This window comes from Equus caballus, chromosome 5 (genome assembly GCF_041296265.1).
Source record: "Equus caballus isolate H_3958 breed thoroughbred chromosome 5, TB-T2T, whole genome shotgun sequence".
In the NCBI taxonomy this organism is placed as follows: Eukaryota; Metazoa; Chordata; class Mammalia; order Perissodactyla; family Equidae; genus Equus; species Equus caballus.
Window position 1 is genome coordinate 10,010,001 of NC_091688.1, and position 25,999 is coordinate 10,035,999.

At 34.4% G+C, this 25,999-nt stretch overlaps 2 protein-coding genes across 19 annotated transcripts in view; both read left to right on the top strand.

Annotated features, from left to right (window-relative positions):
• RABGAP1L (RAB GTPase activating protein 1 like) overlaps positions 1-25,999 on the top strand; it is a 674,786-nt gene that overhangs the window by 205,329 nt on the left and 443,458 nt on the right.
• Positions 14,788-17,893, top strand: GPR52 (G protein-coupled receptor 52). The gene has a single exon (XM_014739440.3). The coding sequence runs from the start codon at positions 14,959-14,961 to the stop codon at positions 16,042-16,044; it is 1,086 nt and encodes a 361-aa protein (XP_014594926.1). The 5' UTR covers positions 14,788-14,958; the 3' UTR covers positions 16,045-17,893.

Genomic DNA, 25,999 nt, shown 5'->3' on the forward strand with positions numbered 1-25,999 from the left:
CAGGTTTTCAAAAACTTTAAAAAAGCGTCTAGTGTTCTATTGCATGCTTCATATGGTAAGCATCTCATTTTATAAAGGAGACAGATTAGGCATTTGGGACTGGGAGAAGTCATGTCACTTTCTCCCTGTCATCTAATGAATAAGTGGACTTGAACTTTCTTTTCTCGTTTCCAGTAGCATTTGGCTGAGATGTGAAGAGTACTTGCAATAATTGTATTCAGAGTTTTCCACAAACTTGGTTTCTTATAAAAATCCCCTAAAATATAAGGAGCAAATTAGACATAACCTAATATTTTCTATTCTAATTGATTTTAAAAAGAAAACTGAGTAAGTAAAATGAAAGAAAACAGACACTTTAGTCTGTCCTATGTACAGTATTTTATTAATGGTGGGGTTTAGACCAGTGTTTTCCACAAATATAATACATCCACATGTTACCTAATAATTAACATTTTTCTCTTGATTCTGTTCATGTTGGTTAAACCCACTTTATACAAAGTTAAAATTTATGAATGTAAAGACATTCTAGGGATATTTGGTAAATGGTTTGTCTGAAATTTTTCAGAACTTTTCTAACATCCATTTTGTGCACAAAAATCTTAATTGTAACAGTGCCATACATCTAGTTTATTAGGAAGCTCGAAGGATTAGAGTTATAATTGTTTTATCTACTTAGAGTGAAGAAAGTTTATTGGTGAAATAACATTTATTATTGTAATTGTTATTGCTTGAGTAGCATAATTTCACTGTATGTTACAATCCATTAGCCATTGTCATTCTCATGAAGTTCAGTAAGAAATACTTCGTATTTAATACCTTTGCTTTTGAACAACACTAATAATTTTGTTTCCCTTTGGGGCATACAGCTGTTTCCAGCCTACTCAGCACCATGTCAGGGCATAAAATCATCTTGACAGAAAGCTCTAAATTATAAATAGTCCCATAATGACATTCAGCTTGGGTGGTACATTTATAAAAGGAATTATTAAGGAAAATGTCATCCCAACCCATTACTATAACTGGGATCCTTCACATTTCTGCGGCCGTGGTACCCAGATAATATTTGCATATGTAAGCATTTAAACAATTAGGACTATCAAATTTACAAGTATAAAGATATACTAGGGATATTGGATAAATGATTTCCTAAAATTTTCTATCACAAATACCTCCTAATACATGCCTTCTCCCTATGGAGACTGCTGAAAGACTGGAGTATTCAGACTCCAAGGTTGTGATACTATTCAACAGGCATAGCACTGGAGATACTCCATATATGATAAAAGAAAAAAAAAGAATTAGAAGTTGATTCTTCTCATTGTTATCTTATAGGCAACTTCAGAATATCGGATGTTGAATAAAATTCTGTGAGCACTTTTTTCCTAGTGTAAATGTTGATTATAAGTTACTTGGTGTTACTGTTCTGATTTTTAAATACCCAATTAATTTTAGCATCTTATTGGCACATTTAAATCCTATGAGAATTTACTTTTAACTCAAGGCATATTTTTCTTTGAACAAAATTATATTTTTTCAAAACTCTAATTTTCAAATAACTGTATTTCTATAAATCATCTATTTTGTACTGCTTGTGTAGTAGATTATGTCAGCACCTGAATGTAGGACTAGGTAAGAGAGAGTGAATGGGGAAAGCAGAGGATGGTAAATTTGTAGTGAGTCCGTGTTGTAGAGCTACACTTAACAAGCTTTAGTCTGTGTTATGGTCATCACTGAAAATATCTAGAGCATTCATTGCTGGGTTGAAGCTGGCATTGCAGAGATGTTATATTAGATTAACAGGAACATTTAATCTCTGTGAATATGTGTATGTGTGTTTATGTATATGCGTATATGAACATTTATTTTATATAAAGTCCTATCCCCTAACTCAGGAGTTTGTAAACCTTGTTGCATGGTGCTGCTTAATGGGCCATGATCCGTATGTCAGACTTCTAATTCAGTTTTTAATCACATTTTCTCCTTTGATCCCAAATCCTTCTCAATAGAGACATTTTCTTACTAGATTTCTGCCAGTTTAGCAACATTTATTCCTCTTTTAGGCATGTCTTGAAAACAGCATAATAGGTTTATTCTGTCTTTTCTGAATTTCTGTCTCTTAAAAGTGATTTTTGTCAAAGGTTCAATGTTCTGAGTTGTTCCCTATGCCACCTAATCACTTTAGCCACTTAGCTTTGAAACTGTCTGGTGAAAAATAAAGTTGTACTGGCAGATGTAGGTCAATTCGTTTGATTTCTCATTTTCCTCATTCCCCCATAACATGACCCAAGGATGATGAGAAAGTATTAGTATTTTTAGCTTTCTTTTGAAAAGCTTTACATTCTGAGTGAGTTTAAGCCACTCGAATTTCTGATACTTTAAGAGAATCCTGCTGTTTATTCTAGATTAGGCTCTAGCTTTATAAAATAATCTTTTGTGTTAATATTCAGCAGGAGGGGAGCACAAATCAGTCAGTTTGATTTATTTAGCAAATATTATTTATTACCTTCTGTTATGTGCCAGGCACTGTGCTTGCCACTGAGGATAACAGTGTTGAAAGATATTTTCAGAGGAAATCATAAACTAGTGAAGAATATGGTTAAATATGCTTAAGCCTTTGTTGATTGGTGAGTTAAATTGCTAAGTAAATTATTTTAGGCCCCTGTAACAGACTCATAGTGATCTTATGCTTAATACATCCCTGAGGATGAGTCTGAAAGTTAGAGGGTTTTCATTTCATTCTTTTCTGTTGACATTTTTTCTTTCATCGTTTTTTTTTTTTTCTGCTTTATGTCCCCAAATCTCCCCGTACGTAGTTGTATATCTTAGTTGCAGGTCCTTCTTGTTGTGGCATGTGGGAAGCCACCTCAACATGGCCTGACGAGTGGTGCCATGTCCGTGCCCAGGATCTGAACCAGCAAAACCCTGGGCCGCCACAGCAGAACTCTCAAACTTAACCACTCGGCCTCGGGGCCAGCCCCCGCTTCCGTCATGTTTTTAATGTGGTCTTGAGCAAGCCCTACAATATATTTATAAAGTCGGTAATGTCTGTCTGTAAACTATTATGAAATCTGTGGGGGGAATGTGCTGGGTCAATAGAAATATTGTCCTTTCAACAAACATGTACTGAATATCTCTGATTGAAGCACTGTACATTAGGCTCCATGACCAATACAAAGGTAAATGAGACAATTGTCTAGGTCTAGGAACTGACAGTGTAGGGTATAGGGTAGAAATGGGGTTGGGGGAAGTGTGTGGAGAAGGGGGTAATAGTCAAGACATTTCTTTAGTACTTTCATGTAAAAGCAAATGTATGTTAAAATGAGCATCTTATGATAATTATATTCTCTCTTATGACTCTTTTTCCATCTGTTCATATGATTTGTAATGGGATATTTTCCATAAACTTAATGGGCTCTGTAGACTCAAAAATTGTTAGTTTCTTATCAACCTAGTTAAATAGTTTTCTTTAGCTTTGCTTCCTTTTCACTTGTATTGCCAGAGTACTTAATCATTTTAATCATTATTAAAATACATCTTCTGAATATCAACTATATGTGTCAGGGTTTTCAAGTCTGAATAATATATCACACCATTTCATGGGGTGGGGGGGAAGTCCTCAATGATCTCCTTCCCCAGTGTTGACTAAAAATATTATTTCAATGTTACCTAAATATGTGGTGATATAAAAGTAAATATAAATGCTTTATACTTTTAGCTCTTGTGACCGTAATAAATCTAATAGAAGCAAACTATAAAATCAATAAAAATGTGCATTTCCTACATTAATTTAGTGCTATGGATGAAGTTATTTTCCTGAAACTAAATTGCTGCTCACAGTGTGACTGTGATCCTGGTAGCTACAATATAGATTTTTTTGAGCTTGGCGTGCTGATGGGGCCATGTGCCTTCACATGACTCAGTTTTCTCAGCATACTTTTCCAACCCACTGGGAAAACTTACTCGTATGGTGTAGTGTTAGGTCATGTGACCTTCATTTATGAATCATTTAAATATTAAACTTTTTTATTTTCTATTTTCTTAGTCTGTGATACATTAAGAAGTACTTGGCTTCAACACAATGGTAAATGCTTCAAAAAATGTTGGCACCAATATTATGTAACAATACTTTGTTATGAGATAGCAGTCAGATTATCAGAATCTGCTTTAGTAAAGTTTTTAGATTGTTGTGGAAAAATTGAAAATTAAAAAATATGGTAGAGGGCCTGGCCCCATGGCCGAGTGGTTAAGTTCATGTGCTCCTCTGCGGTGGCCCAGGGTTTTGCTGGTTCAGATCCTGGGCACGGACATGGCACTGCTCATCAAGCCATGTTGAGGAGTCATCCCACATGCCACAATTAGAAGGACTCACAACTAAAAAAATACAACTATGTACCAGGGGTCTTTGGGGAGAAAAAGTAAAAATAAAATCTTAAAAAAAAAAATTGTAGAGTATTCATGGACCACTAAAGATAGACTCTCAAAGATTTCTTAGACTCTAGTTTGAGAAGTGTTATAAAATGTATGATATATACATATATATAGACACTGTATATGTGTGGCATAAACAAGTAGAAATCCAACACATGTTATAAAATTAATCATACAGGTACGACATGGATATAAATTACTACATTGTTAAATGTAATGATCAAATTAACTATTGGATAAGTTACTTTTATTTTGTGGATGCAGTCTAAGCACTTAATACAACTATGTGAAATTAAATTAGGTTCTTTTTCTGATGTTTTTGAGCTTGCATTCTTTTTTGTAAAAATGAGGAAAAATAAGATTTTGTTGGATGATACTAATAAACGTGGATTAAGAATAAAGCAAGGCATTGCAAATCATTTATGTAAAGGATAATAACAGATTCATTTTAATAAAAGGCAACAGAATTGTATTGAGCTCAGGATAAAAACAGTAGTGGTCATCACTAGTTATCTTCTTTACTGGGTTAGGTAGGTAAGGGAAGAGTTTGTGTTTTTGTAAGCATTTTCTTCCTACAGAGTTATCAGACTCTATAGTTTATATAACAGGAGGCTTTACTAACCGACATCTGCTGCAACTCTCCCTTTCTAGGTCCAGGGGAAATACTGGCCCTCTTTCCCGCTGAGTTCAGTCTGAGCTTCTCAAGTCGTTTTTATTAGCTTACAAGATAACCACTGCTAGTTTAAAAATAAGCCAATGGTTTTAGGGGAAAAAATACTGAAAGGGAGATGGATAAAGAGTACAAATAAAGCAGAAGGATATGGACAAACATACGTAGGGGTCCATTCCCAGCCAATTCTCTTCAGTCCATAAATGCTGGAGAAATGTGCTATGTTGGCACCATACGTTACTACATTCGTCACCCGAGTCTTGGTCATTAGTTATGAGAAAGGAACAAATGAAACTATGAAAGGAAAGACTTATCTTAATTTTCTAATGCAAAGCATGTAAACCCAAAATTTTAATATTTTAATCTGCCTATCTCTGGGAAAACAGTCAATTTATGTTACTTCCTGGTTTAAATCCTTCAAAGACCTTAGCACTTCTTATAGGACCTTCATGCATTTTCTCCTGATAATCTCATAAGATCCCTCATTGCGCATTGCATGCCAGTGACAGTGACCTATTTAGTTTGTTCTTTACTAGACTGTGACCTCTGTGAGAAAAGGTCCCAGAACTTCATGCAATACTTAGCATGCAATAGGCTTTCAGTAAAATTTTAATTTAATTGAACTTTAATTGGGTGATTCTGGGCAAAAGCACTTTGGCAGTGAGTAGATTTTTTCCACCTTTAGTATATTCTAGAGCAGAGCAGTGAAGATTGGAGATAAGAAACAAGTTTTAGAAGACCAGAAAATACAGATTTTGCACAAACTCTGAATAGTTGAGTTCAATTCAACCTGCATTTATTGAGTAATCAACGTTTCCTGCTATTCATGAAGTTTGGTAACTTGTATGGTTATCAAAGCCGCGTTGTTGAATATGTATAGAATGATGAGGGATATAAGAAGTATAAAAAAGACTGCAACTGTTATGCTGAAGTTTCTGTTTTTCGTTTTTTAATTTGGTCTCCAGAGACAACTTGTGAAGACAAAAGCATGAGTATTTCAAGTTTTCTTTTGAAAACTGAGTCATAGATGTTGCATTTCAAGCCAAGGAAAGGTTTGATTATTTTACATTTCATGGCTTTTTAAAATTCCAGTTGCTATAACAACTTTGCTATTTCTTTATTATTTTTAGCACTTCAGTTGCCATAACAATAAGTTATCTTAAAAAATAGCAATTTTCTTTTATAAGGGAAAAATCTCTTTCAATTAAAAATGAATTTGAATCAACATTTCGTTTCTATAACGTGAACCCATTATTTAAAATGTAATTGTGCTGCTCTGTTTTCATGTAATTTTAGCAGAATTTTACAGGAGATGTTTTAAGGTTCACCATTTCCCTCTACGTTTTTACTGTACAAAAACTAAAGGTAGGTGGCTGTATCGAATCCTTTCTGTGAGGCAATATCTAATGGGATTTCACTGATGTAAAAATGTTATTAAACAATTTAATTTCCAGATTTGTTGTTCCATAAAGTAAGAGAAGAACATGATTGATGGATAGCTCTTACATGGAAGATGTAAGAAAGCTTGCAATTTCCTTTTCTCCTGTGTTATTTTTAAGTGTATTTATCATGTCTATTGCCATACTAAAACGGTTACAACCTCACTTACCTAGAAATAACTGACAGCTCAAGCCTGAGCACTTTAATCATAGAGCAATACTTCTATTTACTCTTTAAGAAAAAATTCTTGAAAGCATGGTTTTTGATATTTAAGCCTCTAGAAAATTAAAGATAGCAAATTAGAAGAGGAAAGAGGACTACTGCTCTATTTGCTATGCAAATAGAGTCAGAATATAGGGAGCTGTATATTCTTTTCTAGGTGCCTAGTTATTTGTGGAAATTAAACAAGTCTCTCTTGATATACATATCTGTATATACATGTATATTGAGTCCAGCAGCTACAAATGTATGATTATATTGTAAAACAGTGTTCTAATTTGACGTTAACAGTGATGATCCAAGACTGTCAGGCAGACGTTAAATTATGCTCAGAATTCTTAGTTTAAGAAGGCAGAAGAGTGGATGGTACATCTTATAAAGATTTACATTTAAAATTTGATAGGGTAAAACAAAATTTTAAGAAATTAAAAAGAGAAACCCTCAGTTATCAGGGAATTGCAGGATCCATGTAACTGACATTTTTATAGACTAGTAGTCTAAAAAAAGGTAATTTTTATATTTCTGTGTTGCTAATCATGTAAATTTCCTAAGGTGCATGGTCAGGTTCAGATAATATATTTGTTTTAAGAATGTACTTTCTTTTTTTTTGTGAGGAAGATTAGCCCTGAGCTAACTACTGCCAGTCCTCCTCTTTTTGCTGAGGAAGACTGGCCCTGAGCTAACATCTATGCCCATCTTCCTCTACTTTTTATATACAGGACGCCTGCCACAGCATGGCTTTTTGCCAAGTGGTGCCATGGCCGCACCCAGGATCCAAACCGGTGAACCCTGGGCCCCAGAGAAGCAGAACGTGCAAACTTAACCGCTTCACCACTGGGCCGGCCCAAGAATGTACTTTTTAAAAGGAATGTTGAGAGAGATGGCAATTCAACAGAAAAGTGAAAGTATTGTTATTAATTTTCTAGTCTCAACACGTTACTTGTGGGTGTAGTTTTTTAAAGAGAAATGAGTAAACAAAAAGCCTGTTGATAGTAAGGAGTGTATTTACCTTACTCTCAGTGAACTTTGAATGAACAACTGCTATGTGCTTTTCATGGTTTATTTTTAATTTCTGATTTTCATAACCAATTTTAAAAGATGGATATTATTATCTCCATTGTACAGATGAAAGCTGAGACACATGGAGAGACTAAAATACCCAAGGCCTCATAGTTAATGAACACTGCAGCCAGTGTGCCAACCCGAATCTGGTTCATTGTAAAGCCTACACTCTCTAAGTTATAGTCTTCCTAGTCTTCAGACATATTAAATGTTCACTAAAGGTAGTATCATAATGTGGGGAAAATGGGAAGAAGGATCATACTGTGCATGGTTCTATTTTATTACTCTGCATACTATTTTTGACCAATTAATTTGATTTTAATTATATATTTTATGTTTGAGGGTTTCCTCCACTAAGAGTTAAACATATATGTAAATTAGTATTTTTCTTTCTTCATTTTCCTTTGTGATTGACTGCAGATAATGGACTCTCTCAAAGATTTTGCATTCTCGGCCAGTTGTCTTAGATGCCAGGTAGCTGGGGCAGTCTCAGAGTGTTATGTAACTGGCATTTAATAAGAGAAGTCTTTTCTCACACAGTGTCTCACTTGCATCTGGGCTGTTGTGTCTGTAAGTACGAATACTGAGCCACGAGTCAGGTATACTGTTTGAGAGAGTGTGAAAGTAGGCCCAGGCTACATGTACTTGTTCTGTCCAGTGATATCTTTTTTTTTAGACATTTCAGTAGCTCTCATTCTTGATGGAACATTGCTTTGGAGAAGTCTGGTAGTTTTCTTTTTAAACGTCAGTATATATGATTTCCTGGCAATAGTTTAAAATTCGCTCAAGTAATTTAGGGCTGTTATTTGATGGCTTTACACAGAAATGGAGCACTTGAAACATGCAGTGCAATCATAGCTTTGTCATTCTCTTCAGCTATAACTTACAAATAGATGACACGCCCAGATCTTAAATATTACATTTTGATGAGTTTTGACATGTATGCATGCATGTAACCCACAGCTATCAAGATACAGAATGTTTCCATCATCCCTGAAAGAGTTTCCATGTTTTGACATGTATGCGTGCATATAACCCACAGCTATCAAGATATAGAATGTTTCTGTCATCCCTGAAAAAATTTCCTTACCTTATGCCACCAGACACACACCCACACACACCCACACACCCCTGAGGCAACTATGTTCTGATTTCTTTCATCAAAAATTGGTTTTGTCTCTGCCAGTATGGACATATCACAATTTGTTTATCCATTCCTCTGTTGACGGATATATCAGTTGTTTCCAGTTTTTGGCTATTAAAAATAAAGCTGCTATGTACATTTGTATACAAGTCTGTGTGGATAGATATTTTCGTTTTCTATTGGTTGAAATTGATGAGTCTTAGGGTTGATTTATTTAATGTTATAAGAAACTCCCAAACTGTTTAGAAGTTTTTAAAGTCGGGACATTTTACATTACTACTATCAATTTATGAGAGTTTCGATTGTTCTGCATCCTTGCCAACGTTTAGTATTTGTCAGTATTTGAATTTGAGTCATTCTAGTGGAAATATAGTGATATCTCATTGTGATTTCACTTTGCCTTTTCTTAACGGCTATTGATGCTGAGTTCTTTTTCATTTTCTTGACAGCTATTTGCGTATCTTCCTTTGTGAAGTGTCTATGACAGTATTTTCCCACTTTTTAATTGGGTTATTTGTATTTCTGTTAACAAATTGTAGGAGTTAGTTTATATATTTTGGATACAAATCCTTTGTTAGATATATGTTTTGCTAATATTTTCTCCCAGTCTTTTCACTTACTGATTTTCTTAATGGTACCTTTTGAAAAGCAGAATTTTGAATTGAAGTATAATTTATTAAATTTTTCTTTTATAGTTATTTCTTTCAGTATCCTAAGATCCCTTTATGGGGCTTTCAATCTAGTTATGGAGACAAAAGTTAATGAAATAGATCATTATAAACTATGATAAGTGTGGAATCTAGTCTAATCTGGGAATTCAAGGACGATTTCCCTGAGTAAGTGGTATTTGAACTGAAACCTGTAGATTGCATCTGAGGTAAGTAAAAGAAATGTCATGGCATAGTAAGCAACGGGTACAAATATCCTGAGGCAGTAGGGAACATAGCAGATATACGTGTGACTGGGGATGGGTGGAGTGCGGGGAGGTAGAGCCAGTTTAGCTAATCCTAAACAATATAGAAGAGATGTCAGGTTGGATAGATATATGGAGAGCGGATTTTAATAGGACCTGTTAGGACTTTATCCTAAGGGCAGTGTGATACCACTAAGTGTTTTAAACAAGGGATTGATATCATCTGGTTTGCATTTTGGAAAGAATATTCTGTCTGTTTTGTGCATAATGGATTGAAGAGAGGTCACAGACAACTCAGGAAGACCAGATTGGACGCTGCTGCAGAAGTCCACACACAAGATGATACTAGCTTGTTTAGGGTATAACAGTAGAGATGGAGAAAGGTTAACAGATGGGAAAAGTAGTTGAAGAAATAGATAAATTCTCAATGCATGCACCTTTTCATATCTTTAAAAATATATGTTTTAAAAAACTGTTTACTTTATCCTTTGTTTTTTGTTTTTGTTTTTGTTTTTACTTTTTACGATGTTATATTGGTTGTGTAGTTCTTGATACTTAATGCCTACTCTTTATCCTGTTTACTATTGATGGCTAATGTCCTTCCTTTGCTTTGCTGTTTAGGTCCTATTGAGTAGTTGCTTGAATTGCTTAGATGTTTAATAATGAAATATTGATACATATAAAGGAATATATAAAATGTATTTAAGGTATAAATGAAAAAGCAAACACATGTGATGTATCATCTCATAAAATTATACAGTTTTAGCTGTTAGAAGTAATTCTGAACAATCCCAAATAATTCCTCTTAGATATTCTCCAACCAGCATTCATCAGTTGAAAGGAGAGGGAGGTGGTTGATAATAACTGTAATAAGAATGACAATAATAAAACACCTAATGACCCCTAAAATGAGAATTATGCCTAATATAAAAAACAGAGAATGCTTTATGTAATGAGCTATGTAAATATATGATATCAATGCTATTTTGTTATTAGAACTTCACATTGTAAATTAGTTCCTATTATAATCAGATCAGAAAAAAGGATGGAAAAGAAGAAAAGTGAGGCACTATTAGAAAGATTCAGTCTGTATAAAGAAGAAAATTATTTTGTTAGAACTACTAAAGGTTTTTTAAGGAAGTTAGTGGAAGTTTTGAAAGAAGGAAGCTTAGTGGGTCAAAGGCACTACTTCTCTGCCTCTCATATTATGATATACCTTTGGAAGCATGTACAGTTATGGATTATTTTCAGTATTCTTAGACCCAACTCTCTGCCAGAAATTATTTTTTGGAAATAAATGTGTCAAACTAAGGTGATCTTGTATTTGAATTCCTCTAAATGAGATTTTTTCCCATTTCTCTGATTTTGGAAATAGTACTATTCAAAACTTTTAAAAATATGTGAAGTCTATACTTTTAAAATGATTTGTTTAGAATTTTGTGACTTGAACTAGCTTTAGTAATTGATGATATTTCACTTTTCAATGGTTTTGTAGTAAAGCTTAGTATTTAAGTCTTTTTTATATGGAATGTGGGACCCGAATATTTATCAAATGTAATTTTTATTTTGAATATTTATTATTATTATAAAAGCGAATGTTAGTTAAAGACAATCTTGTTTGATTTTAATGCTTTTAGATATCCCTAAAAGTCAAATTGCATCTCTGTAAAGTAGGACTTTCTAACCTTTTTGTGTTAAATTTAAATACTAAGATTATTGTTCTACCTTGTTTTATAAATTTTTCTGGTAATGAGAAGTGTGCTTCCATTCTGTATTTCACCCTGAAGATTTCAACAATAATATGGGCTTCCTGAAAGGCAGTTCAACAGGGAGGAAAGAATAGCATTTTCTATTCTTTAGAAATCATTTTTTGAAATCCAAAATAATTCTTTTTAGATATTTCCTGACTGGCAACCATCAGTGGAAAGGAGAGGGAAGGAGGGAGGGGTTCCTTAACATGGTGTTAAGAATGACAGTTTTCACAACTCTGTAAAAGAAGTCAAGTTATACTTACCTTCTCTAGTACCACTTTCTTCCTTTGGAAGATGATACTTATGGGTACCTACTTAACAGAGATTTAAGATTTTTATAGAGAGAAAATATATAAAGCACATGACATAATGCTTGCACATAGAACGTGCTCAACAGATGTTAGTTATCTTTCATTTTCATCTTAATTTTCTGATTTAATTCTGAAATACTTTGTAAATTAGTTCTAAGTCACTTTTAAGAAAAGTGCTGACCCCATACGAAGTAGGCTTAAAATAGTGAATGTTTGTCCGTAGTAAGTCAAAGTAAATGGAAATATTTTCAACCTCCATCAAATAAGCTTAATTTGCATTCTTCTAACTTGGGTTTGGGTAGTTCAAGTACTGTGTGACAAAGTTCTTTGGCTCTTTGACTCTTTTTCGTATTAGGATAAAAAGCGAACTAAGCAGTCATTCTATTTATTTCTAATACCTACTCTTCTTAGGTCATATCTGACCTTAAATAGTTCTCCAAATAGATTTTAGTGTAGAGCTATTAGTTTCAATGCTTTGTTTATACTATTAAATACATCAAATTCGGATGTTTAGTGTGGGTTTGGCAGGGATTAGAGAGATTATTAAGTGACAACTTCTATTAATCAAAATATAATTATATTTTAGAGAGTAAAAATCATAGCTATATCACTTGAGTTCCTGAAGACTTAGCTGATTTTTAATAATTAATAAGTTTTTTCTGCCAATGAGCATTAGATTACTGCTGACTTTTTAGTGTCATAGTACCTTGTGGTAGTTTCTCTATAGGTTTTAAAGGTGTATCCCAGTTTTTTTGTTTTCCTGTCCTGTCCATAAGAAATAATATTTACAAATGCTATAAGGAAAATACCGTTGGAAATTCATACATGCCATTAATCTGTCATAAGGATCGGTCAGTTCTATTGTCTTCTTTTGTCAATCTTGATCGGAGCTTGCCGAGTAAGTCTATAAGCCTGCATGTGCCTGGCAACTGTTACCTAGTGACAGTTTCAGCTGCAGTAGCCATTGGCTGTGCTGTTGATTGGGGCAGGAGGACCGAGTCACCTTTCTGATGGTGAGTTCTTCTGCATCAGCTCAGGATGAGGAGGAGGAGCAGGGCTCCGGCTCAGGTGGAGGCAATGATACTGAGAGACTGTGAAGAATATACCGACAGCATCCTGGTAACTGCATCACAGTAAATCGGACTTCTGAATCAAGCAGCCCAGCCTAGCAGCTGATAAGAGTGAATGTAGGTGAGAAGCATTGCCTTATTCCTGTAACAAGAGAACTATTTTGTGATAAGTGAAACTAGGAATGTACAAGGAGGACTATCCTGTGGCTATTATAAAAGAAGGAGGACTTCTCTGAATGACTTGGTGGTGCACGAGAAAATAACTTTTGGAAGAATGCTTTTTATTAAGCTGCTGCATTGTTCCTGAAGGAAATGTTTTTATTTCTAATGCATGGTATTGCTTCAAAAGATATGACAACAAAGACTGGCAAGAGACTCTCTGAAATGCCTATACTTTAAAAAAGACTTTTGACAAATGTTAACCTGATATCAGAATGACCTTGGAAGCCTTTTGGATGGATTCTATTCTGCCAGCCTCTCAGTGTTTCAAACTCTAGAATTTAAACTCACCCTGATGCTTTAGAGGTATTTTAAAACAAGACCATCTTATAATCTATCTAATGGCCCCTGTATTAATTGAGTACTTGCTCAAAATAGAATACAGAAATAGAAGAGGCATTTTCTTAACATATGGCTGCTGTATAACTGCAAATATAACAGACAAGGTAATTTTCCACTTTCAGAAGATTTAGTCGAAGTAATGATTTAATGTGTTAATCTTCTAATGAAAATAGAAAAGATACAGAAGCATAGACTATGAAGCCTACTAGAAATATCTAAGTAATAAATAATGATAGCATTTCTAGTCACAAAAGCTCAGTATATAGGAAAGTTTCTATTATTGTCTAGATTTCATATATATTAAGATACATATGTGAGATATAGGTGTGGTTGCAAAGGTGAGAAATAACTTTGAGCTATATATTTTATGATCATGCTCCATTATAAGGAAGGTGGCATATCAGTTAATGAAAGTTATTTTCAGTTATTGATGCCAAAATTAATAGCAAAGATGATTTAATTTCCTTTTGAAAAGGAAGAAGTATAAATTACATCGCTGGTGGTAACATCAGCCACTGTAGTGGACTAAAACTGTTTTCATCTGAATGCTTAAAAAATGCATGCAGAATTAAAACTTCAGAAGTTTATCATATTTTGTCAGGTGTTAACCCATTGCTTATTATCTTCTCTATGGGAAATATGCTTTTTTTTTCCCATGACAGTTATAGGGCAATTTGGAGTCTCTTACCTCTGTTCTGGTCTTTCGTGCCCAAATAGAGATGTCTTTTGGAATTAACCTTGTTGGGGTGGGGAGTTTCTTAGCTTTCTAGAGAAATGGATCATAAAGTTTTCCCACCAGCATGAAACCCTAAACTGAATCCAAAGACACTCTTTCCCACAATGGACTTTTTCTTAGCTTTCTGAAAAAATCTGAGATCTTAATTATTTAAGTTTTAAAATATGAATCCACTTCTCAGGATAGATGAAACAGGAAGCTTTTCTTATTCTTTCTAGTTGATCCCCAAGAAACTACCTTTCTGAGGAGAACAAACAGTCCACAAAAGCTTTTCTTTCCTTGGCAATTGATTTTTTTTTCTTTTTACAAATTTAATTTTTCATAGTACAGGTAATCAGAAATCCATTTTCTCTAGAAGTGCCTTGTGTCTGCAAAAAGTTGTTTGAGAGCACCGGAGGAAGCTAATTAGTGACCTTTTTTCACCTCCTTTCTAGCTTATCCCCCTCCCTTCCCCACCAAAGCTGAGGTGTGTCACTACTGCACTGAAGCTGATGAAGAGACTTGAACACTCTCTGGGATGCTCAGCTGTGACAGAAGCACTGCTACTGTCTACTGAAGCTGATTCTGCGACACTCATGTACAGAGTTTAACAGATGCTGGGCAGAGCACCTGCTTGCTGTAGCCAAGGCTGCAGGTTTCCTTAATTCCAAGCCATGAATGAATCCAGGTGGATTGAATGGAAGATCCTGAACGTGAGCAGTGGCATTGTGAATGCATCCGAACGTCACTCCTGCCCACTTGGATTTGGCCACTACAGTGCGGTGGATGTCTGCATCTTTGAGACAGTTGTTATTGTCTTACTGACATTTCTAATCATTGCTGGCAATTTAACGGTCATCTTTGTCTTTCACTGTGCTCCACTCTTACACCATTATACTACCAGCTATTTCATTCAGACAATGGCATATGCTGATCTTTTCGTTGGAGTTAGCTGCTTGGTTCCTACTCTCTCACTTCTCCACTACTCCACAGGTATCCACGAGTCATTGACTTGCCAGGTTTTTGGATATATCATCTCAGTTCTGAAAAGTGTTTCTATGGCATGTCTTGCTTGCATTAGTGTGGATCGCTATCTTGCAATAACGAAGCCTCTTTCCTACAATCAACTGGTCACCCCTTGTCGCCTGAGAATTTGCATTATTTTAATCTGGATCTACTCTTGCCTAATTTTCTTGCCTTCCTTTTTTGGATGGGGGAAACCTGGTTACCACGGTGACATTTTTGAATGGTGTGCCACCTCTTGGCTCACCAGTGCCTATTTTACTGGCTTTATTGTTTGTTTACTATATGCTCCTGCTGCCTTTGTTATCTGCTTCACTTACTTCCACATTTTCAAAATTTGCCGGCAGCACACCAAAGAAATAAATGATCGGAGGGCCCGATTCCCTAGCCATGAGGTGGATGCTTCTGGAGAGACTGGGCACAGCCCTGACCGTCGCTACGCCATGGTTTTGTTTCGGATAACCAGTGTGTTTTACATGCTGTGGCTCCCCTATATCATTTACTTTCTTCTTGAAAGCTCCCGGGTCTTGGACAATCCAACACTATCATTCCTGACAACCTGGCTTGCTATAAGTAATAGTTTTTGTAACTGTGTAATATACAGCCTTTCCAACAGTGTTTTCCAGCTAGGCCTCCGAAGACTGTCCAAGACAATGTGCACATCTTGTGTGTGTGTGAAGGATCAGGAAGCACGAGACCCCAAACCTAGGAAACGGGCGAATTCCTGCTCCATTTGAAGAGAACTACACAGTAAATCAAATGTAATCTGACAGTGGTTTTGGATTGTACTCTTGTTTCATTTGGAAATTTGCCACTAGAGAAATATTTACTTGAATAGTTTACTATGAGGTGAAGGGACTAAAGGTTTCTTTTTTTTTTTTTTCCTTTTTACATGTAAAAAAAGCTTAAGAAAAGGATGTATGGAGGGCGATCTCATGAGATAATTATAGTGTGTGAGTATAAATGTGCACGAATAGGAAAAATTAAGCCCTGAGAATGAAGAAAGTATCTATCTGAGATCTTCCACAGGACCTGGGCAAAGCCCCTCGGCGTCTCTGTCTTGTCGGACTGAACTCTCTCCTCTGTCCCTGGCTCTCATTCTGTCTGTCTGTCTGTCTCGCTCACTCTCTGTGTCTTGTGTTTGTAGAAATTACTTGCATAAATTGCCCTTCATAGAAAAATGCTGCATATTATATATGTGGCAAAGTATAATCTTTTGTGTCAAAGTGTACTTTTAAGCACACTAATCTATGATCTCTAAGTGGTCTCTCCATGGAGGATGCATAGTAAGCATTGTATTTTGTTATCTGCCACACAACCCTATTTCTTGTGTTTTTATAACATCTGCAGCACAAATTTTCTGCTATGGACAAAAAGAAAGAGTACTTTTGTTTCTTCTGAGTAAAATTATGCTTGCTTCCCCTTCTTCTTAACAGCGTGCTATTTTTTTCCTTTCCATTTTTCTTGATCTGTATCCTTTGGTACCTTAATCCAGAAGTGTCTTAGCTAATGAAGAAGAATCTACTAAATAAAGCAATTGTGATATTAAATAATTTATTCCTTCTAACAAAGCAATCTATAGCCTATTTAAGATATTGTGTTAAGTGTTTTTAATGCTTTGGGAAACATTTTTATCTGGTTTCTTTTAAATTAGTTCATGTGTCCAAAGTGGTATCTTTTTGCTATAGTGAAGCTTTGTTTTTCTTTTAGAAAATCCACAAATAGTTCTAAGGCATATGCCGAGTACTCACCCAGAAGTAAGATATGTGTCTTAAAGCTACTTGGTGCATCCATTTTTTTTTAGAGTGAAATATTAACTTTTTTGTGTTGGGTCTACAAAGCTTACTGTTGTGTCCACTAATCGTTTGTGTGATATGCATTTGCACATACCGTATTTTTTACAACAAAGAAAATGTAAATTATATTATGTCATCTGTGCCTAATGTTTTCTTAGCACAATATATAGATCAATGTTGCTTAAGGCATCAACACCGGAAAAAAAAACACAAAAACTTCTTTTAAGAGAAAAATACTTTTTGTGTAGCTGTTATTTAGATATTTATATTAGACCAAGCTGCATTCTTAGTGCTGCTGAGAATACAATATACTTAATTATGAAATACAGGTAAGAGCTATCAGTATTTTCTTTTGTGATGATCTGTTTTCATATTCAGAGATTAAACCTGTTTTTTAGTGTGCTGTATGGAATTGTGTAATAAATTGTCAGGGGTTTAAATGTAGCAAAATGGCATTTGAGGAATTAGTAGTGAAGCAGGTGTGAGTGATAAAACATCTAAATCTTACTTTTATACCATAAGTTTCGTGCCTGATAGATATTTTAAAATTTATATGAAATTAGTATTTTTCTCCTTAGCACTTTTGATTTCTCTGTTTTATGAAATGCATTTAATGAAATGTGCCTATGACTCTTCAAATTGGAAGCCAACCATGTTTGCACACTGGTGGTTTGACTTCAGAGGTCCTTTAGGTCATCATTTTATTGAGGTTGTTCCAAATCCATGTATATTTTTAAACATGTAAGAAAGGTTTAAAATAAAGAATAAAATAATATTCTATATATCAAAATCAGACTTTGCTTCAGTTTAATGAAAATGCTTGCTTAGAACAAGAGTTTTTTTGGGGGGAATCAAAATTTAATTGTTTCACATTTCTGTGGTTTGGGTTGTTTATATTAATTCTTGTCCCTTGTTTGCCAGTGACATCTTGGATAAGTTGAAATACATCTTTCAAAGTTCAGACCAGTTCAAGGAAAACAAAGGAAGCATGATATTGCTAGCTTTTCAATTGTCATAAATAGAAGCTTCAACGTTCTATGTATTATTTGAGAATCAGATTTTGATTCCTTTAGTTTGGTGTGTAAACATACTTAGAAAAGACTCGGTAGACCCTCTGTACAGAAAGCCTGAGGCTGTGTTCATTGCATTTTCCTCTTCTGGCTTTTCCTCCTGATAATAACCACAGTTATGTGCCAGACATTGTATTAAGTTTTGCATGTAACATTTAATCTTTATTACAATCCTTGAGTTAGATGTCTTTCTTGTTCCCATCCTAGAGATGACGAACTAAAGGAAAGTGATTTATCCAAGGTCCCTCAGTTAGTCAAGGGCAGAAGTTCTGCACGTTCAGTTGAGCTGGAGCCAAAGACTGTACCCGTAACCACTGTGCTGTACTACTGCCTCTCCCCAAAGCCTTCAGGTGTTTGGGCCTCTGTCTGCTTTCTTCCCTACAAAATTCCTCTGAGTTTTCTTTTTTCTCACCTAAATCTTTTGCTTTAGTTCTTTCCTTATCTTGCGATATCTTTTTCCTTGATCTTACAGATCTCCTGTTAAAACGGCAATCTGGTAAGCCCAAACTTGCCAGTTCAGTCTGTAATCAAACTGAAACCCTGGGGCATGGCATTTCCTTGATGTTACTTTTGTTCATTTTTGTTAAGTTTTCGTTGAATAACTTTTAGAAATCTCTGTAAATTACTTTTGGGAAGGAATTTTTTTGAAGGAGAAGAGTGGAGAAGGAAAGCTTTATCATAGGCTGAAAGGGGAGCCTCTACTTAGTTCTAGGTTTAGATTCTTCATTTATTGTAATGTTTCGTGTACAACTCTAGGGCAGGCCACTTAATTTCCTGTTGACATATTTTAATATGTGTTGTTATAGTAAGATAATACTTATTTTGAAACTATTCTATCTTTTTAAGATTAATGTGTCTTAAGAATAGAAAACATAGCCATTTTTCTCATTATTATATTCTGTGGTAATTATCCAATTTGGTTATAAATGACAGCCAAACCATAATGCTGTAGTCTATTACTACAGGATCTGTTATCTGTGGAGTTGTTTCTAAAGTTACATAGTGTTAGAAGGCTTTATAACCTACTAGTGTGTGAAACCTGGACTGAAATCCTGGCCCTCATAAGCTGTTTGGCCCTACGTAAGATACTGAGTGTTCCAAGTCCTCAGTTTTTTCATCAGTAAAGTCCAGAGACTTGTACTTTCCTGTGAGGCTGGATTCGAGGACTAAATGAGGTAATGTAGTGTATGTGCTCAGCGTGGCTCATGGCACATAGAAAGTGTTCGGAATGTGGTAGCTGCTGTTATTATTTTTGTTGCTGTTATTTTTATTGTCATCACAATTTAAAGATCACTAATTCCAATTTAGGAAATTGTATTTTATAACAGAATTAATCCGTTGAGGTTTTTTTTTTTTTGCCAAAATGCTACAAGAGCATTTTTTCCCGAATCTGTTTACGCTCAGATTTTGGCTTAAGCTCAGATGTTCTTACATGTAGAAGACTTTCATAATTTTTGAAAGCTCATTTCCTAGGAATAATTATTCATGAAGACATCATTTAAGATTAAAGATATGCAGCAAGCAGAAGTTTGGATAAAACAGGGATGATTCTGAGATTAACCTACCTCCTTACTTAGTTATGCTTAAACGTAACAAAGTATATAACAAAATAGCAAAGTTTATAAGAAACATGCTCAAACATTTCTCTTTCATCAGATTGGCAATAGTAGGAAAGAATTGTTCAGGAATGTCTTGCCATTTGTCTTTGCAGTTTAGTTTTCCTCATTTACTAAAAGGGAGTTTAAGTTATTTTGTCGTAAAAATGTTACCCAGAAGAAACAAAGATTAATAAGCAGATTTGCTGTACATACATCATTAATTATATGAGTTTAGAAATAAATGAAGTTGTTACCTTAAGAGACTTCCCTTTGTCTCTCCCCACCCTGGAAGCTAATCATTAGATGTGAAAAAGATACAAATATGTGATAAACAGATAAAGAAGATTAAGATGTGGAGAATTTGCTAGTCTGACATGCTGAGCAAAGCATCACTTGTGTTCAGGGAGGACCATCACAGTGTACAGGAGCTGATGTTACTGAGTTGATGCTATATTCTGATGTGTTGGAACACATATTTTCCCTGAGCAAAACTTTAAGATTAAGAAGGAGGTAGAAAGTGAAACACTCTATAATCAAATGTGTAGACATCGAGGAAAACAAAATGACTAGAAAAGAAAAACATGGATTCTCTTTTCAGTGTTTCTTACAAATGAAAATTTTATCCAGTGCTAGCTTTGCTCTGTAACTTAAAATATTCATAACTTTGTTTAATAGTAAAAGTGGTTGTCTTTTAAAATATTAAAAGCGATGTGATTAGGTTTTTCATCTTTATTAATGTATTTTAAAAGCTTTTGTACAGTAAGCACTTACTTCTTTTGTAATTGGGAAAAGAAAATTGTTTTATTAAGAAGAATGCTATTTAAAAAATATTTTGACATTTCACAAAACAGTTTTTGTTGATTCTACAAGTCACATTCAGTTTTGTCTCAATACTATTTGCTTTTGAAGACTTCTCTAGTATTTGTTATTTCAGGTAAATTTTTCAGAGAAATTTGATGCCTTTCTACTTAAAATATTAGATGTTTTTCGCTTATTTTTGCTTCAACACAATCAGTTCAAAGTGTTATTTGCTGAGTCTGAAATGCATCTTAATCACTGTAGGGTTTTTTGACTCACTATTGATGGCACCTTTTAGCATTTTTCACATCTTTAAATAACAGAAGAATGACCCTGCATTAGGGAAATAGGGTCCAGCTGGTGTGTTAACTGCTTCACGTATAGGCTAGATTCTGCCTTTAGTCTTCCATTTCCAAAGATCATATATATAACTTTTTAGCGGTAACTTTTAAAATTTTTATGTATAATTCCCTATGAAGCTGAAGAAAATCAGGGTAATAAATTCAGCAGGAGTGTGTTATATCTGATAGACGTTTAACATGACAGGCATATGTAATATCACTACCTTCACTGTTGTGAATGGGACCAGATTTGTTTTGTTTTGTTTTAGTGAGGAAGATTGTCTTTCCTCCGTTTTGGATGTGGGACGCCACCACAGCATGGCTTGATGAGCTGTGTGTAGGTCTGTGCCCGGGATCTGAACCTGTGAACCCTGGCCGCTGAAGTGGAGTGTGTGAACTTAACCACTATGCCACCAGACTGGCCTCAGATTAGTTTTTGAGATTCTAAATTTCTAAAACTTGTAGGTGATAGATGATCAAGAAACATAATGCGTAAGGGTAAAATTTATTGAATGGAAATATTTGCTAAAATTCCAAAACTTCCCAAAATGCTACTTTATGCAAGAGAAATCACATTCATCTTTGACTGTAAAAATTTGACTCTAATTTTATTTTGTGTCTTCTCCTTAAGTAGGTGTAAATAAGGTTGATGCCAGTTCAAAATGCCCAAATATACTTTATAAGTTCAAAGTAATGGCATTATTTTAGTTGTGAGGCCCACAAAAAAAGTCAGGTACAAGTTATATAGCCTGTTCTTTAGAATTCAAAATGTATCTTTGAGTGCAATGCACCCTGTAGCAAGAGATGACCAGTGCATTTGTCTGAAGTTATTCCTGACACAAACAAGTGTTCATGTATATACTCTGTGTAAAATACAATTTTAAAACATTTAGTTATGTTCCTAAAAGAGTTTGAAGTTAAGAATAGGTATCGTTGGATCATACATTTCACACTAATACCCTCTTTACAGTTATTCCACTTACTCTTTCATGAATTTTATAATTAAAAATACTAAATTGGTAAAATTGATATTATAAATGATAGATTTGCAGAAGATTAAAAGATAATTTGTGAGGAAGCAGATAAAAAATCCTGGAAATCCTCATTTTAATATTTTAATGAGTTAAATTTATATTTGCATTTTTCTTATATTTATTATTTTGGCAAGGAAAATGTGATTCAAAATTCGACTTTTAGAGTTGCTTGAAGTTTTCAGTTTCAAATAGAGCATAGTTTTTTGTGTGTAAGAAAACAACTTGTGTGTAATGTATATCTAGGTTTTTGTGAAATGTTCTTCTTGCCACAATTTAGACTTTAAAATGTAATTTGGATTGAAATGAAAAATTGCAAATAGATATACATTCCATTTTTTGCTCTCTTCAAATAGATTTTGAGGAAAAAACTTGACATCCTAAGAATTAGTTTTTTCTACTTTCACTGCCCCAAGGCAATTTTTTTAAACTTGTACGTGTCCAAGATCTTAAAACATTACTAGATTTCTAGGTATATTTATTTGGAAATCAATCTGGAAACATACGTTGTAGAGATTTATGTTTAGAATGTAATGTTACTAAGTGGGTCTTGTGATGACTTCTCTTAGTTCAATCATCAGCTTCACATATCTGCCTTACTTTCTCTGTTTCTAAATGTGATTTAACACTTATAATTGAACAAATTATTAAAATTTATTACAGGACTATATCTTGATTTACTTTTACAAATTTTGAAGTCCAGGGCATCCAGTGGTAGCATGGGGGAAAAATGAAAGTGTGTGTGTGTGTGTGTGTGTGTGTGTGTGTGTATGCACATGATTTGTTTTAGTGCTTTTACTATGTTACAAATTTAGGGGGGAATCCCTGCTTTCTCAGATTCTAGTTATTGTAGGGTTGTTAATTACTTTTGCCATAGCTGAAGGTACACATTTTATTGAAAACATTAGGATATGAAGTAACATTCTTGAGTGAGGTTACCTATGATGCCCCAGTTTTGGAGTGTTAATGTGGGATATATTCAAATGATTCATTGTACCATGAGAAAAATGGAGACAAGTACTTGTCTCTCCTGTCAAGTATGAGTTAAGAAATTCTTAGAAAACCCTGTAAGTTAAAATTTGAAAAAGCTTGAAATGCTTTTGAACATGTATAATGCCCTTGACAGTATGAATTAGATGTTTTCTAAATGCTTCTGTGAGTAAGCACTATCTCATTTTACACATAGAAATCTGAGATAAGATTTTTATTTTTTATTTATTTTTATTTTTTTATTTTTGAGGAAGATCAGCCCTGAGCTAACTACTACCAATCTTCCTCTTTTTGTTGAGGGAGACTGGCCCTGAGCTAACATTCCCTGCCCATCTTCCTCTATTTTATACATGGGACGCCTACCACAGCATGGCTTTTGCCAAGTGGTGCCATGTCTGCACCCAGGACTTGAACTGGTGAACCCCAGGCCGCCAAGAAGCAGAACATGCGAACTTAACCGCTGCGCCACTGGGCTGACCCCTGAGATAATAAGATTTTTAAATGACCCTAACAAGATCATATAGCTAGACAGAGCTACTACTGACCATATGTCTTGTCTAGCAATGGTTTTGCCTGTGATAAGGTTCTTGAATAATGTATTTATGGATGGCTGGTGGTAGTGACATGACCCTTCTTCCTTGAGTAGAAAACAAAGAGTGACTTAGTTGATATAGGAAGAATTCCATGTGAAATTTTATCTTTTAATTTATGAAGTAGAAAAGATTACCTTAAAATGAACTGTATGTTAAAAATGAAATTTTGAGATCTTGGAAAATTTTAATGAAATGCATTATTAGCACTGCTCATTGTTTTGATATTTCTTTAAGCTATTTCTTGTTTGTAGAGGGCGATGAAAATATACCTCTCCTTTTAAAAACATGGCAGTCATCTGCTGAATGTGTTGAGATATACAGACTGAATTGGGCAGTATTAGCTGTGTATATAAAATACTATAACCTTAAGGGTGAAAAATTGTCAAAGTTACACTGTATTCATATAACTACTTTTGAGAAGTAAACATGCCATAGCCATGCACTTTATGTTCTAAATGTTCTTTGTGATGGATTTGCGATGTTGTTGAAGTCATCATAGAATGGGTTTTTCTGAAGCACTTCGATGGAAAAGGTCTTGACGTTGCTGGTTACAGTGCTTTATATATGTATTGTGTATAGTCTATAAAATAATACTCAGGGAATAAGAGAGGTCAGTCTGAATTACTGATGTATTAAATAAAGCTCTTTTAATATATAATTTAGTTTTATTTCAATGAAATAATATGGTTACAGAAAAATTCAAGGAACTCAAAATTAGGCTAACTCAGGATTGCCTTATAAATGTCTTCAGATGAAACATTTCCTTAGTTTGTAGTATATGCATCAATTGAATATAAATAAATTCCACTAAGTTACTTGAAAAGTTTATTCTCTTAAATTTTTGAATTTTCCGTGACCATTTATGACTACTTAATTGTGATATTCATTAAAAGTGTTTGTAAGATGAATCATTGCAAAATCCAAATTATTGAAATCTGAATTAACCAGATATGTGTCTGCATTCCATATCAACAAATTAGACAGTAAATATTTATTGATTGTGTTTTATGTGCGGGGCATAAATTGTGGTTCTGTGTTACTCCTGGACCCTTTTAAGTCCAAAGAATAATGTATACAATTGTGGGAAGCAAACAAGGGGCAGATTAATTTCCAGAATTTGGGGAGAGATTGCAGATAAGTCCTAGGAACAATGCAATAGATTGTAAAATTAGGGGAATTGGTGCATTTAAAAAGATGAATTGACCTAAATATTTAGCCATGTGTTTGGATGCTGTAGTCTCAGAGGATACCTTGGGACATTTGACAAGTTATTAAAATGAGAGGAAACGAAATATTCAGTGTTCAACATAGAACAAAAGCGTTGTGGGGAGAAATACACAACAACTTTGGGATGTGGTATATTAAAAAGAAAATATTCTTTTATGTGGATTAAATATGATTAGACTAAAATTAGGTATAAAGTATAAGCTTTCAGACTAGAACAAGAATATTAACATGGGTAGAAGGAACTTGAGGGACTGTACATGGACACATCCTACCAACTCAGGTGTCATTTCGGCCACTACTTCTTAGAGTCGTTTCCCTAATGTTTGTCACCTGACTATAGATGACTCTCACTTAATGAAGGCTGTTTACGCGACAGGCAGGTTTTAACTTGTGTGTCTGTCAGTCAAGCTAATCACTCATATGATATGGACCTGATATTTTTTGATTAGCAGAATCGTTTCTTCATTTGTTCTTTAAGTATTTATCAGGTTGTTATTGTGTGTCAAGGGACTATACTAAATTCTATTCCAGATAATGAGATTAATAAGTAAAACAGATTTTCAATTCTCCAAGAGCATATAGACTAATAGGGGATATATTGACTACATATAGATAACTATGGTATAAGATAGTTGACAAATTAAAGTCCACCTCCTTTTATTGTAAATAAAGTTTTATTGAAACAAAGCTGCACCCATTCATTTATATGTTGCCTTATAGTTACTTTCATAGTACAATGGCAAAGTTAAGTAGTTGTGACAGAGATTTTATGTCCTGCAAAACCTAAAATATTTACTATCTGACCCTTTCAGAAAACAATTTCTTGATCCTCCGTATAAGACATTATAAATACCTTTTGTATGCTGCTCACAATAATAGAATGTTGTACTTTTATAATTGCTAATGATCTCATCAGAGGGAGTGATTGCTAATTTCAACCTGTTTCATCCAGGCATCAGGAAAACTTCTGGCATATGGGTAGAACCCTAGATATTGAATTCCTCCTCTATGATTCCAGTGGTTTGTCAACTGAATACCTCACTTGAAATGAAGCACAGACCTCTTCTTTCTAATTAATTAATTCTTATCTTTTATAATGAATCTACATACATTATATTTATATCTTTTCCTGTTTGGCTAAAGTTCTTTGTGTATAAAACTTACTTTCTAGTCTTTTTGTTCAACTGTATGTAGTATGTAATCATTCATTATTTTACCTTTAAGTGTGGAGTCAATAATACTTAACAT